The 16,475-nt window shown below is 51.6% G+C and overlaps 1 protein-coding gene across 2 annotated transcripts; it reads right to left on the bottom strand.

The window, feature by feature from the left end:
• Window positions 1–53: 53 nt before the first annotated feature.
• On the bottom strand, window positions 54–16,111 carry PLP1 (proteolipid protein 1). 2 transcript variants are annotated; one of them, XM_051967939.1, is made up of 7 exons: window positions 15,984–16,111; window positions 6,402–6,588; window positions 5,359–5,620; window positions 4,177–4,345; window positions 3,512–3,585; window positions 2,793–2,858; window positions 54–2,156 (listed from the first exon to the last, which is right to left on the bottom strand). In XM_051967939.1, exons 1-7 carry the CDS (start codon window positions 15,985–15,987, stop codon window positions 2,085–2,087), a joined length of 834 nt encoding a protein of 277 aa, XP_051823899.1. In that variant the 5' UTR covers window positions 15,988–16,111; the 3' UTR covers window positions 54–2,084. The 2 variants fall into 2 exon arrangements, with proteins under 2 accessions (XP_051823899.1, XP_051823900.1); XM_051967940.1 differs by having other exon boundaries at window positions 5,464–5,620; window positions 15,984–16,110.
• Between the last annotated feature and the right edge of the window lie 364 nt (window positions 16,112–16,475).

Here is a 16,475-nt window from a genome sequence, read left to right as displayed (position 1 = left end):
TCGTTCATCAGCTACGGTACGGATGAGGACATCGAACAAAACTATTCACTCGATTTCGTTTGATTGAGAATAATTTTAATTTATTTTCTTTAATTTTATAAAATTCACCTTGTAAGAAGGCTCTAAACATTTTATCCTTTATATATGTTAAAGTTGAAATTTTAAATCAGCAATGAAGAAGATACTTTCAGTTGATTAAATACTGTGTGGGGGTATATAAATGTGTGTGTGGGTGTATACATATGAGGGAAGTTGAGGAAAGGTTGGTTATTAAGTTAAATCAAAAGAAAACTCAAGGCCTAGACTACTTTTACTTTCCTTATCTTGATTGGTTTCTTACTAAATCTTTTCCCTCCCCTCCCCCACACAGCTTATCTAATCTGGTTTGAAGAAATATTTTGTCCTTTTGAAGAGATCTCATATATCCATAAATGCTGCCGAAGCTACTTTGGAACAAAAAAAAAAAAAAAAGAAAGAAAGAAAAAAAAAAAAAAAGGAAGGAAGAAATCTCACACTGAGAGCCACAGTCCTGCATCAAAAACCCCAAATCCAAGTAGACCAAGAAAGGGAGAAGGGCCCAATATGCCCGAGCTGGCCGCCTGGCTTCCAGATGCTTTCCTCTCTGGCCCTTTTGCCTTTAGAAAGGTACTTCATGTGACTTTCATGAGGGAGAGTCCGCCCTTCTGTTAAGCCATCTTTCTCTCTTCCCCACTTCCTTCTTTCTCCCTCTCTCAAACACCTTAGGACAGTACTAACTCATATCTTCCCTCCCCGGCTAGAAAGAATGAAAAAGTTGATTCTGCAAATGGAGGTTGCCTTTGCACACTGTGGAAGGGCAGCTTAGCGATGCTCCTACCCAAAAGCCCTGCCTGTAGCCTTCCCTTTTGCACAGAGATGGCCATATTTCAATAGTACTCGGGATGGTTTCCATTCTTTTTCCCTTCAAAGAAAAACCCCCTTACTCGTCAATTATTCTGCAGCTCTTTCAGGTGTAAGGTCGGAATCGTAAAAAATGAGGAAAAAAATGGGAAATGTGACGTTTCCTCTGGTCGGAAACAAATCAAGATCCTCAAGCCACTGACGGGTTACTAGACACACACCATCCCAGGGAAAGAGCACCATTGTGAAGGTATGACCAAGTGGAGGGTGTTGCACACGGCTGGTTAATGGGCGAGGGGGTGGGGAGGCACGCAGAGGCATGGAATCCAAAGAGTCAGCCTGGGTCTATAAGAGGGACATCTTAGGTTATACCATCAGTCCGTTGCTCTCTTTGGATCACTCTCTCTCATGCAAACTGGCGTTCCTCTCTTACTCCTTGGAAACTACAGGGTTGTCTTGGGAGCTATTCTATTATCACGGTTATTTAGTGATAAGAGGCTAAGAGCTTAAAGTCGCTGGTTCCCTAGCAGTGTGCAAGGCCGAGGGGCCCCTCGTCTACACGGATGCCATAAGTGGGGTGGGATGAGTTAAGGCTTAAATATTCTATCATACCAGGGTCAATGCTCTCCTTTCATAGCTGAAAGGTCCTTGCTCTGACCCTCTTCTCCCAGCTGCGCTACGTAGATTTGAGCAGATTTTCATGTTTACAGGGGCAATCCTCCCTTCTCAAATGGTAGTAAGAAGAGGAGAGAGTGCTCCATTATCTTGAATGAGGAGATCACTAGCCCCTATATAGGGTGAGGAGAAAGTGCTCTCTCTCGCTCTCTCTCCCTCTCTCCCTCTTTCTCTCTCTCTCTCTATCAATGGAAGGGCCTTGGTGATTCGAAGGTACCATCTGGTCCTTGGGAGATGCTTTAAAGTTGAACATTTCTTTGTGACAGGAAGTCCCTTTCTTTGCCATTTCCCATTTCTAGCAGGAAGAGTTGGAAAGCCCAATGCTTAAAAGAGGTACAGAAGGGAGAGGACAGAAAATGGCCTCCAGCATTGAGTCTCTCCTTTCTTGTTATACTTGTTGATTATGAGGAGGGCCAGTCAGCGCTGAAGGCAGAGAGTTAAGATGGGAGATGCCGCATTGCCTGGCTGTGTGGTTAGAGCCCGGCTGTTAGAGAAAGAAAGGGGACTACGGGGAAGTGCAGGCCTGGACATTAGAACTTGGTGCCTCGGCCCATGAGTTTCAGGACAGCAAAGTTGTACGTGGCAGCAATCATGAAAGTGAGCTGTGAAAAGATAGAGAGAGAGAGAGAGAGAGAGAGAGAGAGAGAGAGAGAGAGAGAATGAGAATGAATAGGAATCACTGGGAAAACTCTCTGCTTCACCCAAAACAATGCGGCTTAGTCCTTTTTCCTGCAAACTTGGCTGGGATTCTTCTCTGAGTTGCTGCCTTTAAATGGCCCAGTCCCATGTGTTCAAAGCATAGTGAAAAGAGCACTCCACTTAGACCTGGCTCTTTTAAGAGGCTCAACCCTCTGCTATGTTACCATGAGCAAGATGGGAGTGCTCCAAGGGCCTCATGAAATGGCTCGACCTCTTTCCCACCTCTGTGGCACAAGCCCTAATCCTGATACTGTAGTTAGGGCTTGGTAGCCCCCCACCGGCCAGGGCCCGCACATTCCCGGGGTGACATGGACCCGCTTCCTCTAAACTGTGAACCTGTGAGTTCCCCCAGACCTCCCCACCTTCCTTCACATTCTCTCTCATTCCCATCTGCTTTTCCTGACTTGATAGCACACAGCTCTCATTGTGTTCTAACAGTGTCTTACTAGGGTCCTCAGCACTCTCTTCCTGCCTTCCAGCAATTCCTTACCCAAGCTAGTCAAGGACAGTCGTCAAGATAACGCAAAGACTTAACTCACCAGGGAAACCAGGGTGGCTGCAGCCCCGATGAAGGCCGCAATAAACAGGTGGAAGGTCATTTGGAACTGTAAGGAAACAGCCAGCATTGAACGCCAGGAAAGCAGCACAAGGACGGTCTGGTGTCGGCTCTCATGTGCGTTCTGTATCCCCAACTACATGGGGACCTTTTTGAGGACACGCACTGAGCCTTCTTTGCTTTCCCCTGCAGAACATCTTAGGGTGCCCAAAGTTGTCCCCAAATCCCTTCGTGCTCTTAAGCCACTCTGCGGTGCGCATGAGCCCACTGCCATCCTCCCTGGGGATCCCCCCTTTTTCTCCTTCCTCTGAGTATAGCACCTCTCTGTCTCCCAGCAGGGATTATGAAGAAATTCTGAATTTTTTCTTAAAATAAAACAAAATCAAAATTCCTCAAAGGAAATTCGGCTTTGGTTTTGCAAAACCTGTGAACAAAACTGCAGAGCACTACAGCAGCAAGTTCCCTCTCTCCCCAAAGTGCTTCCCGTCTTTTCCCTATTGCCATTTTGGCCACCGGGCCCCAGCCTCCCTCAAGGACAGTGACTGCTCTGGTGCAAGGGGATTGAGGGGGGGAGGGAGGGAAATCAACTTAGCCCGAGCCTGGAGCAACTCAGATGAGCCCATGATGCCATTGCTGAGAACGCCCCGTGCCGACGGCCATAGGCGGGAGCCCTCGATGCCAGTAACCTCCATGGCCACTCACCTCTGCAGTTTTACAGATGGACAGAAGGTTGGAGCCGCACACCTTTCCAGGGAAAGCATTCCAGGGGAGGACACCTGAGGGAGGCAAACACGGGTCACGGTCCATTCGATGGAGCTATGGGACCCAGGGAAAGTCTCCCACAGATATCGGTGAGTGCCCTGCCCTGCCCCGGACATGGACATGTGCTCCCGTGGCAGTCTCGGGCTTAGGGGCCTCCTTTGCTGTGGATATAGTCTTCAGCAGTAAGAGTGGGCTAGAAAACTCCCGTTATGTCCAAGGAAGCCCTACCCTAGAGGGAAAATTACTCAGCCTTCAATTTACTTGGTAAGGATGACAAAAAGATGACAAAGTTGCAGAAATGAATGTGCCTTCTGGGGCTGTTTTAATCAGCCTTAAACCCAGGTGGACCACATTTCCCTGTCTCTCCTCATCCGTGCATCTGTTGCGTAAGCTTCCGGGGTGGGGGGGGGGAAGGGGAGAGGGAGACTGTCTCGCTTTAATATCTTAGACCTAGTGGATGCTAAATACCAGTTCAATTGTGCTTTCTCTGGCTTTGTGATACACTATTTGAGTCATCTTCCTCCTCACCCTCAGGGACTGGCCCACCCAGCCACCCCGGGGTTTCGTCTTGACCGCCAGGCTGCAGTCTACCGGGTTCTACTTGCCATACATCCTGGCATCAGCACAGAGACTGCCTATGCTGGCTGAGGTCTTGCTGGGGAAGGCGATAGATTGGCAGGTTGTCCAGGTGTTGAAGTATATGTAGACGGGCACGGCAGAGCAGGCAAACACCAGCAGCCAGACAATTGTCAGGGCATAGGTGATGCCCACGAACTAGAAAAACAACCCAAATGACCGAGAAAGGGAGGTTACTGAGCAGAGGCACTCGCGAACAGGCTCGCGAGCCAGGAGATCCCTGAGTGGTGGGTACCAGACACCAGAGATCTCCACCAATTGAAATGAAACAAGGTGACGGTTATCTCCCTGGGGACCCTGGGTTAGAGAGGTGTGCAAGTTAGTTCCTGGGTAGAGAAGGTGCAAAAACCCCAAAGCAGGACCCGAAAGAAAGCCGTGCCCCATCTCTCTCCCGCCTGAGGCCGAGCCTGGAAACCATTCCCAGTCAGGAACCCTCCTGGTCCCCAAACAGAACCCAAAGCCAATTGCAGATTGAAGCTGGAGTTCACAGACGACTTTTCTGAGCCAAGAGCTGGTGGCTGGGGCGTAGCAGCTCCTTAGAGCATCGATGGAGAATGTGAGGACTCCCCCTCCCCCCCCCCCCCCCCGGCCATGAAGAACATGAGTTCCAACCCTGGCCTTAGCAAGAGAATGTTACAGACTCTCAGTACTGAGCAATCTGATCTAGTCCAACCCCTCTGAGGGCCTGAGAAACAGGCCGGGAGGCCAGAACTGCCCAGCTTCTGACACTCCCGCTAATCATTTCATCGCCACGATTCTTTCTTCAGTTAAATCGTGGGCACGTCAGCACAATGACAGGTGTGAAACTGAGCCACTCTTGGGCCTGTGCTTCATTGAGCCTCTCCAAGAAAATGGCTTCTTAGCCTAGGAAGAAAAAGAGCATGCCAGCAGAAGACTCAGAAACATCTCGCTTGAGCAATCGCTTCCCAAGACCACCACGTCCTTTTAGAAACTGATTTTGCCAGGGACTCGTGGGAAGAGAGGGCTGAAACAGCCCGGCACCGCGTTCTTCCGGACCCTCTTGCTCATAGTGGCCACCCTCCCAGTCCTTGACAACCGGGTCTCCGCGGAGGGCCCGCTGTCAGGCTGGAATGCGGCCACAGACTCACCCCCACCCCTTGTTATTCCCAGAAAACTCTGATGATGATCACCTTGTCGGGATGTCCTAGCCATTTTCCCAAACAATGACACACCCTGTCCAAAGAGTGAGCTTGATGTTGGCCTCTGGAACCCCTCCCCTTCGGGCCCCCTGTTACCGTAGCGCTCAGGCCCTTGCCGCAGATGGTGGTCTTGTAGTCGCCAAAAATCTGTCGCACAGCACCAGTGGTGTAAAAGCCCTCAGCCAACAGGAGGGCCCCATAAAGGAAGAAGAAAGAGGCGGTGCCGTAAATGACATACTGGAAGGCGTGGATCCTGGAACAACAGGAAAGCGATGGGGGAAGAAAAACTTCGTTAGGCAGGGTCCTGCTCCTCCCGTGCAAAGCCAGGTCCTTGGTGATGTGAAGAGATGCTCTTCGGAAGGATCCGCATTTGCTCCCCATCCCCAGCAGAAAGGGGGGAAGAAAGACAACATAGCCAGAGCGGCAGCGGCACCCCCTAGCTACAGCCCGCCGGCCATCCTCACTTAGCCTGTGTTTCCAAATGTCCGGGTGCTACTCCCCTTGTCTTAACCCTTTAGGGGTGGCTGCCTCAAAAGAAGATGGCCCAGAAGATGAGCCAGATATGAAGAAAGGGGACAGAAGGAGCAGGTAGGTAGCTAACTCGCTATGGCGTCACCCCAAAAAAGACCCAAGGGAAGCTTGGGGGAAACGAGCTCCTTAGTCCTGGGCCTGAGCCCAGGTGGTGAACGGGGCATCGAGGGCAGCAGCCAATGTGCCTTCCCCGAGCCCACCATAACCTACCCTGATGGAAGGGCCAACTCAATCAACACTGCCCACAGCTAGCAGAAGTTAGACAGGAAATGTGGGAGCAAACCAAAGGTAGGCGGGCAGCCTGTTCTTGAGATTTCTTTCTCAGGAAGAGCTGGAAAGGTGGCAGCCCCTAGAGAGAAGGCTCAAGGGATCTTGTCTTGCTGAGCATCGAATCTCTGATGGTCCAGCAGAGGATGAATCTAACAACCACTTCCAGCCACAGCTGGGCTGGGGAGGAGAGGTACAGAACAGATCTTGAGGAAGGACGAAGGGAAGGTACTTACACATTCATGAGATACTCATAGTCTTGGTAGTTTTTGGAAAAGTAGGTCTCGATCAACTTCTCTGTGCCGGTCAGTGCTTCATGTCCACAGCCACAGAACAGTGCCACCCCAAAGAAACACAGCCCCGTGGCCACCAGGGAAGCAAAGGGTGCCCCGACCATACATCTCGCACAGCACTCTAACAAGCCTAGGAGAGAGGGGAGAAAAAGGTAAGGGTCTGGGGCAACCGTGATTATGCTGCCAAACCACCCCATCCTCTTACTCATAAACTCTATTGAGCAGTCATGTCGAGTCTCCAGGCTAGATCCTGGAAATCCCAGACTCGGTCAATGCTCTGGAATCGCAAGAAACCCACATCCTGGTTTATCTCAGGCTGGAAAATAAGGTTGTGCCTTCTGTTTGAATACCAGCTGAACCCATGGAGCAGATGAAGAATTCGGAGGAGCTTGGGAAGACCCATACGTGCTAAACCAAAACAAAGTAAATCAAACCCACAAAACTCAACTGGCTGCCCAATGACTCCAGAAGATGAATGAAGAAACAAAGCTCCCATTGAACTACAGACCCAGAATAAGACAAGAGAAATGACAACTTTTCCCCAAGTCCCCCCCAAAAAGCATCAATCGAATACTAAAAAAGAAAACTATGCCCAGAAAGAGCCTCAAGAAATCAAGATGAACCTGGGGGAGGTTCAATCTGCTCAGCCTCTCCTTTGGGCTCCCTTGGTTTCTTTGTCTACTCCAGGTATATCCTGCCCTCATAAAGCTTCCAGTCTAATTGGCGACTTCAAGTAGATCCCCAACAATATAAGGTGTTACATGAGTGGTACAAAGACTCCGGGAGCTCTGAGTGAGTGGCTCGGTCTCTTTGGGTTCAATGGAAGAACTGGAATGTAAGCTGAGCCTGGAAGGGGGGGAGAGAAAAAGTGCCATCTGTGTTCCTGGAGACTTGTTCTTGCCACAGAGAGGTAAAAAAACAGAAGAAAGTTAGTGAGATTTCGGAGAGGGGACTTGTTTCATCCATTAACTTCCTACTGTGTGTCAGACACTGTGCTAGGTACACGGAACCCAAAAGCAAGTCCCTGATTTTCAAAAGCTCCCACAGGGAGAGGGGACAGAATTCGATCTTTCTTCACACCTGGCACTCTTTCTCCATCCATCCCTCCTCACCATCACGCATGGTTGGCATGGATCAGGGCCACATGAACCCAGAATGGCTTTACTCGGGATAATATCTGTTCTCTTAGCTTAGGGAAACCAGGGAAGTTCAAGGAAGTGGAGATGACTACCAGGGGAAGAGACCGCACTGGCCAACGTGAATGGGATATCGCTCTCTCCGGGCCCAATGATTTCTCTAAATTTTGCATGGCTGCTTTGTTCCTTGTATCCCGGCTTGACCAATCTCAGCGGCCAACAGACCACATTGCGGTCCTGTCCAAGCAGCTATAAAGAGGCTTTATAAAGAAGGCAAGAAAGCATGAAATGCCTATCTGTGTCGAAGTCAATCTCCCAAATGAAGGGAAGCAGGTGTCTTGAAAAGACCAACAGTCCCTGATGGGGCTAAGCTTCCAACCAAGTCCCAACCAGAGCTAGCATGTGCATGTGATTCAATACAGGAAAGAGCTTGCTCTCTGCCACTGCCCTTGCCGTCCAGAGAGCTGCCAAAAAGAAGAGGCCAAGAAGAGGTCAGATAGGGAACCAAATGGCAGGAAAAGTCTCTGACCCACAAGGGTCCAGGGTCGGGACCTAAGACGGGCTTCCTCTTGATGGAACCCTGAAAGGCAGAAGGAAAGAACGTGACTGGCTGCTCCTTCCCCCTACATGCAAGGGTGGGGTGGGGTGGGGGGGGGCGGAAATCCATCTAAACACCATTTTCCACGTCATATTTTGTAACGCACTGGAATCAAGAAGAGCAAAGTTCAAACCAAGTTCTAAGTATTAGAGTACCTTGCGATTTCGAACAAATAAACCTGTCACGGATCCCTTTATAAAGCAAAGCAAACACATCTATTCGATCAACTTGAAATGTTTACGTGAGGGATTTTCTTAAAGCAGGTTTGTGCCCGGCCACATTCTAGTAGGAAACTTCAGTGCAAATGTGAAGGTTGGTGGGATTGCCCTCCCTCACAGAGCGAGCAGGGAATCATCAGGATCTTGGGAATGTCAGTAGTCCCAGATGGGACTAAGAATAGAGCGTGGCAGAGCTAAAATAGGTCTTTGACATCCCCGAGTCAAATGTCTTCAGCAAAGAGAGGAGTGGAGACTCAGAGAGTTAAACAGGTAAATTCTACTTCCTACTGCTCATCAGCCCTACGGCAATGGCTTGGGCCTCAAAGTGTACTAAAGAGCAGGCTGTGCATGGCTAATGGGGAAATGTATTTTGCGTGACTTTGTATGCATAATGGGTATCATATTTCTTGCCCTCTCAATGAGTAGGGGAAGCCAGTAGAGGAAGGGGGAACATCTAAAACTGAAAATAAGAATTAGACTACATTTTGAAAAGTCAGAAATGAATACCAAAGACTAGGCTGTAAAACCCAAACTGAAGTCATTAGTCATACTAGCAACAAAAGCAGGTTCCTCTCTCTCTTCTCCTTGACTGCGGTGAGTGTGTCAGGATTGTGAAGATCGAATGAGATTACATGTGCAACATCCTTTATAGAGCTGAAAGGGCTAAACACATGTGAGATTATTATCACCATTATCATCATCATTAGTGGTGGTGATGGTGGTAGCAGTAGGATTTCAGCAGAGGATTCAGCCTCTGAGCAGAGTGACCCTTGCACCCAGCCCATTTGCTTCGGATTACCTACAACGGTGCTAGCTGCCCGGAGTAGGAATGCTCTCTGTCTATCCCATCTCCGATCAGAAGATCTGATCCAGCCTCTGCTTAAAGACCTCTTGAAGCAGCCCATTGTACTTAAGGTTGGAAATTTGGGATTTCTATTAAGCTTACCCACCTTCCTGTCACTTTTACCCATCACTCCCAGCGATGCTCTCCAAGACAAAGCTACCTGATCAGAATTCTATCTGAACTGCTACAGAACGAGCAGAACCAAAAGAGCTGTGTCTACAACGTCCACAAGGATGGAAGAGGAAGAACACGGCAGGGTCTTGGAACTCAGATCCAATACTGACCCGAATGAGGCGTACCAGTCCTGTGGAGCCGATGGACAATGAATAGGTAATTAATTTTCTGTGTGTCTGCTTTGCTCGACTGTATACTTCTTATGGGGGGTGGTAGTGAGGGGCGAAGAGATGCCCTTTTTGTAGCAATGGAAAAATAAAATAAAACACTTTTTAAAAACCCCAATTCTTATCCCACTTCCCTGGGAGAGCTGTCATGGCCACCCCAGCCCCTGAGTTTCCCCCTTTTCAGGCTAAACATTCCCGGTTCATTTAATTGTTCAACCAATTCTTCCGTGGCCTGCATGTCCTCCCCACTCACCTCCTTTGGACATGATCTAGGTCGTTAATGTCTCTTTTGAGACATGGGATACAAAATGAACTACTACTGGGTCTGGACCGCGGCAGTCAACAGCTGCTGAGAATGGAGAGCAAGTTTAGTCAGTGAGAACTTTCCAAACGAGAACTTTGACCGGCCCGGGCCCTTATTTGCCCACACAATGTGGGAGAGTGACAGAGAGATGGTGCCTCTTAGTTCAATGACTCTTCTGCCTTTGGGAGCAAGGAAAGGTACGTTCCTTATTCTTAAGTAATCCTCACCCTTTTTTGTTCCAACTTAAGAGAAAAGGAAACGGCAAGGTAGTCGTTTTCCTTCTGTGTCTGCAACTTTGTCTCTTCCTTCCTGCTTTCTCTTATCCTAATCTTGTCTCCTAAAGAAGGGCCCTTCAATTCTAGGAGGGGCCAGTGACCCCACCGCTCCCTGCTCCCTTCTCCCTCTGGCACAACGTCAGGCTTTAGACTGAGCACTCTACAATTTCCAGGACAAAGGAGCTTTATTGTACCAGGACTACCTCTCTCCAATTTGGGATTGCGCTGCTAGGGATTGAGGACGGGGGAGGGATGGGCAACGATGGAAGGACTCCGTGGGGAGTAGACGGTTAGGGGTGTCATCCATGACAACCGCCAGCCTTGTCTATGCTGCCCCAAATAGGGCAGGCCCGTACGGTGAGAGCCAGTGGGGTCAAAGCTCTGCACCCCACCCCAAACCTAACACATTTGTTCTGCATGTGTATCCTCCTCCAGATAGCTGGAAGACCTTCCTTTGGGATGCTCCTTGCTCCAGCAAAGGACAAACTGGAGGTGGGGCAGGAGGCTGCTTGACTTGCGGACTGCTTCTCTGCCCCCCACCCTTAATCCTGCACTTTCCTAGACCGCAAACATCTTAGCATGACTTTCCCGTGCCTCATTTGCAGCTCAAAACGAAGGAAGAGAAAAAGCAGAAGTTGCGGCAAAACATCTAACGTCAAGGCTAAAATAAAGAGCTCGGGATGAATCTATTGCTTGTTAGCGAGAAACAGCTATTCAAAAGCGTGGAAACCCAACCAAGGAGAGACCCGGTCTGGTCATTAGCACTGGCATCGGGACCAGGACCAGGGACAGCATCAGGAGCCGCTGACAAGTAAACAGTACTTCATTTGCGACTACTTGGGAAGGCACTGTACCACGTGGCAGAATTCACATATGACTTTTTTTAAATGATTAAAGCAAAAAAAAAAAAAATGATTAAAACCAATCCCAGGCAGAGACGGGGTACTCTACCAGCACTTACAACAGCTCTTCACTGGGGCTTGGAACTTAGAGCACGCAAACAACCCCGATAGCCCTGCCCTAGTTATGTCCCCAAACCCCAGAGCCCAAATGGGAAATGCCAGGAATATGGGCGCTGGAATACAGATTGTGATCCTCGGTCCCCTTACAGCTCAGGTGGCCATGGGCTGTCCTTGTGTACGCTTCTTAGATGAGATCCAATAGGCACGGATCAATATTTACAGGGCAGAAGCTCAAACGGTGTGCTCGTGTCTACGAGAGGCACATGTCCTCCGTTTTAGACTCTTTTATGGTCAAGAACACTTTGGCCTTAAGAGCTTTCAGAAGAAACATTAGAAGATGGCATATCCCCAGACATCTCAGAGTTACACAAGAAAACCTTTGGCTACTGATGTACTTCAGGTACTATTATTCCCATTTTACAGATGAGGATACTGGCTCACAAAGGTAAAGTGATTTCAAAAAGGTCATTCAGCTAAGGAGTTCCAGACATGGAATTTCCATCCAAGTCTTTCCCGATTCCCCATCTCCCACGCTTTCCAGTACACGGGAACAGCTCGGGGCACAAAATGTCCTGACTTGAAGACGGGGACAGTGATAATCGCCTTACCCACATCCCAATGTCATTTGAGAAAAATCCTTTGCCAATTTTAGAGCCAGATTAAAATGTGTGACTCGCAAAACAACAATCTTTGGAAAGATTCTGACGAGAAGCCGGGAAGGAAATCGATGAGGTGTCTCGGCTCCCGCCCTCAAGGAGCCGATAATCTTGGGAAGGCATCGTGGTACAGTGGAAATAGTGTTAGGCTTGGAGTCAGAACCACTGGATTCTGAGCCTAACTCTGCACCCGCTACCTAGTCTGACCCGAGAGGTTTCCTCATCTGGAAAATGAGGGGGTTGGACTTGGGGATCCCTGAGCTCCCTTCCAGCTCTAAGATTCTGTATTCTTGTGATTCTCTCTCCAGCTAGACTAAAACCTGTGAAGACATGAAAGGACAGTGGAAGACGGTCAAAAAGGCTGGGCAGCTCAGCGCCGGCTGGGGATCGTTCCTGGGGAGCCCTCTGAGTTGGCTGGCCCGCTAGGTATAATGCAGAGTAAGCCAGTACTGGACCTGAACAACTTTCTCCTTGCTGTCTGGCACGGGAGTGGGTGGGAGGGGGGAGGGCTGCTGCTCATAGCTACGTTACTAGCTGGAGTTGCCAGGGGCTTGAGAAGCCGCGCCCAGACCCACGCCAACCTGCAAGGACGGGGTTCCACACGAAGCCATCGCCTTTACCCGAAGCTAACTTCCCGAGTCTTTGTTTCCTTCGGCAGATGGTGATTTAAGAAAGCATCAGAGGACGGAAAGACGAGGACAGCAAAAAGGAGCCCTACGTAACTGCTAGCCTGTCCCTTTAGTCTGACAAAAGGGGAGACACGGGTACCCTAGACAGCACGGTGGGATCCATTAAGAGAGAAGCTCTCTCATCTTTAAGTTTCTGACATGGAAGCCAGCCCTCTACCCGGGGCCAACCTCACAGACCGCCCCTGTCAACAGAGGCCTCGCTGACGGGGGCTCGCGGTAACCGACGGGTCCGAGATGCTAGAGCAGCCATGACTGGTACTGGGGACGGATGGATGAGTGGGTTCTGGGAGTGACATAACAAACAGCAGGAAGAGGCAGAGATAAACAATGAGCCTCGCTGCCAAGATGAGGCCAGTGGGACAAAGCCTTATCTGTGAGCGGGCTTCCTTCCCCATTCCACGTCTTCGCTCCTTCCTCCTCTGCTGCCTCTGCATCTCACTCGGGCTCCAGGGACCAAGAACTGAGACCTTCAAAGGCGATCTGCCGGGTGGGGATGGGGCCTGAGGAGAAAGTCTAGCAAGAGCGTGAGGTTGGGGAATGAGCCTGGCCATTAGCTAGCTAGCTAGCCGAGGGGGCTTAGCCAAGTCCCTTCCTTTGTCTGGGGTCTTCTGATCTGTAAATGAGACGGGTGCACCAGGTGACCATCCGTAGCACCGGAAGTTCTGCCATCTGATGACCACTAGAGAGAGGAACCCGTCTGGGGCAGCAGCCTCTGGACCATTCTGCCATTGCTGAAGCACCACGGTTGGAAGGCAGAATGTGGTCCAGGGAAAGAGCACTCCGACTCGCGACCAGGAGACCCTGGCCAATGCCTCTTTCCTCCCCCGTAGGGAGGGAAGATGCACACGGGCTCCAGTCCAATAAGGTTTGGGTTTGGAGTCCAAGTCCTCGCTCCCAGTCCCACCCTCCCCTGCCCCACAAAAATCTAGAAGCATCATCCTTCTGGCTGTCTATCCCTTTTCTCTATCGCCTGCCTCAAGGCCACAGATGCAGGGGGTGAAAGGAACTTTCAAGAACATCCTTCTAGGTCACTGCTCTCATTCAGATGGGGAACCTGAAGCATAGAGAGGGAGTGACCTGCCCAAGATGCCATAAGGTGAGAACTGGACCCGGGTCCTCTGCCTCTCATTCCAGGGCTCTTCCCATGCCATCCCCCCTCCCCTGACTGCTCCTTCTGGTGCCTATCCCAGAGCTCAGTCTCATGTAACTTTGGTGGGCAGGAGGACAGAGAAGGGACAAAAAGGGCTCCCGAGAGCATAGTCTGCTGGATCAGGAACAGATTGGAGAAAGAACACGTTTGGTCCCTTTGCCGTTCCCAGTTCCCTGATATCACTTGGGGAGACTCAGGGCTGCTGATGGGGCTGTTTGTTCCCTGGTGGGCTGGGGTGTTGGGCTGAGACCTGAGCCTTCAGACACTCCTGCCGAGGCACCCCCCCACCACCACCACCATCCACACACCGAATCAACCCAAACTTCCTCCGTGGTAAACAGCAGCACTTGGAGGGAAGCAGATGTCTGGTTACCAGGGTAACAGCCACTGTTCTCAGACAAGCCTTTAGTCTTAAAGGCCAGACTCTGGGAGCCAAAGTTTGTCGCTCCAAAAGGAGAGATCGGTTACCGACAAACAGAATCTGGCACTTTTCTGGCTCTCTTCTGCCCCATGGTGCTCATCAGTCTCCCCCCCCAAGGCCAATCATCAGGACCTTGCACTGATGTGGCTTTCTCGGGGGCCGGGACAGACGGACACGGCACGGTAATGAGCTGGCTAGGGTCCCAGCCCCAAGGGCCACCGGGAGGGGGTTTCTCAGATTCTACCTGTACCATGCAAGTGGCGGTTGCTGAATCCGGCCCACCCCTGAGCTGGGTTCTGGGAAACCGTGCCTCTCCCTGTGGCCGCCCCACTCTATCTGGGGCCGTCTCCACTGCCGAGATCCAGAGCCAGCGCCTGCCTGGCAAGAAGCCACTGAGTCTTGCCCCGGTCGACTCCCCCGCTCACCCTCATCCCTTTCTATGTAGCCAGAGCCACTCGCCCCTTCTCGGGCCCTCCTTTTCCCTGGCCCACGCGGCAAGTCCCGGGTATCTCCGAGGACCGGAGCCCAGCATCCAACCGTCTCCAGAAGACGCCCGCCCAGACTGACCCTGCTCTGTTGAGCACACGTCTCTGACACAGTCACGCAGGGTACTCTGAGACCCATCCCAGAAGGGCTCAACGACCTCAGGGTGGTGGAGGGCAAACCTAGGTGCGAGCCTTCATGTGCTTGGGGAGGAGTTTTTAAAAAACTTCCCCCTTTTTGTATAATAACATCAATAGCGATCATTACCAATACAATACCGAAGAGGGGCACAGGCCACATCTGGGTGGCATCTTAAGGTTGGCAAAGCACTCTGAAACACATGATCTCTCTTGAAGCTCACGATGACCTTGGGAGGAAGGTGCCATTATTAACCCCATTGTACAGAGGAGAAAGCTAAGGCTCAGGGAGACTAAGGGACTCATCCAGGAGCTCAGAAGTGGGATTCGAATCTAGGTCTTCCCCAACTCCAGCCTGATCTCCACCACACCACAGGGGCTGAATGGGCCCTTCTGGGTCATCTAGGGCAATCCCTTCACTTTCCAGCCAGGGGAAGCCAAAGCTGAGAGCAGAGGCGAGAAGGGACCTTACAAATGGGGCCATCCAAACTTCCTTTACAGGAGGTCATGAACCCCAAATAGTGAGTGACAGAACCGGGGGCTCCCCACTCCCCTGCCGCCCGCTTTCTATTACACCCCACCACCCAAACGAGGCCTCCAAAAGTGAGAGCCTGAAGTTAGGAAGTCTCAGACGCTGACTAGCTGTGTGATCCTGGGCGACTTTTGTGCCACCTGCCTCAGTCTCCTCACCTGGAAGAATTTCCTGGGGGAAATGAAAGCCCGTACCTCCCCGGGAGTATTGTGAGGCTCCAAGAAGCCCATATTTGGGAAGGGGCGCTTAGCCCGTGCCTGCCGCCCCGCAGCCACCTGATCAAGGTTTGTTCCCATCCTGCTTTTGTACAGGAGCGGAGGCCGCTCTCTGCCTGGGAGGGAGCGAGCCACAGGGCAGCCCCCACGGGCTTCTCGCGGGCCGGGACCGGCAGCAAAGCCTCGGCTCCTTTATCTGCCAAGCCAGGACGTCGGGGCGGCTGCCGGCGGCTCCCCGGCTCGGTACCCCAGCGGGGCCGTGCTCCATGGCGAGGGAGGGGGATGAGGATGGGCCGGCTCCGGGAAGGAGGGAGATGGAGGCGAAAGGACACAGACAGAGGGAGGACGGCAAATCCGGCCCCTTGGCCGAAGTGCCTGGGGGGGAGTGGATCTTGGGGGGGTGGGGTCCTGAAATGGGGAATGACGGAGAAGCTCCCGGCGGCCCCCTCAGGGAAAGGAGCCGCTAATCTCCAAGAGCCAAAGTTCTGCTCCCCAATCCCTGGAGCCCCCGTGCTCCGGACTGCCGGCCACTGGCTGCGTGCGCAGAACTTCCTGCCAACTCACCCATGGCTCCGGACTCGGGACTCGGACTCGACGGCTGCTTCTCTGCCCTCGGGGCTGCCTTGGCTCTGCTGGAAGAAGCGGCTGCTCTGCGCTCCTTCCTCCCCGCTTACTTTTGCACTCTGAGTATCTTTGTCCTCTTCTCCAGCAAAGAAAAGGGCTTTCTGATTGACAGCCAATCCCCTTAAAGGGACAGGCCTCCTTTCCTCCTCCTCTTCCTCCTCCCTCCTGCCCCCTCTCCTCCCCTTCTCCCCCCCCCCCCCAGGCTACTCCCTTCTCTTAGGACTTGCTGTGTCCTTGCCTCTTCCCCCAAGGCTGCCAGCTTTGATTGTTTCCTTTTTGTTGCTAGCGTGATTTCCCACTGCGCTTCGGGCACATCCAAAATCCGGGCTTAGGGGTGGCTGGGAAGGACGTCGTTTGGGGAGCCAGATGGCCTAGAGGAAAGGGGATGGCACCGGGGGAATGGGCAGGGTGGGGGTTCCGATGCCCAGAGAC

The sequence above is a fragment of the Antechinus flavipes genome, chromosome X (genome assembly GCF_016432865.1).
Source record: "Antechinus flavipes isolate AdamAnt ecotype Samford, QLD, Australia chromosome X, AdamAnt_v2, whole genome shotgun sequence".
Classification (NCBI taxonomy): domain Eukaryota; kingdom Metazoa; phylum Chordata; class Mammalia; order Dasyuromorphia; family Dasyuridae; genus Antechinus; species Antechinus flavipes.
This window is presented reverse-complemented; position numbering and strand designations above follow the sequence as displayed.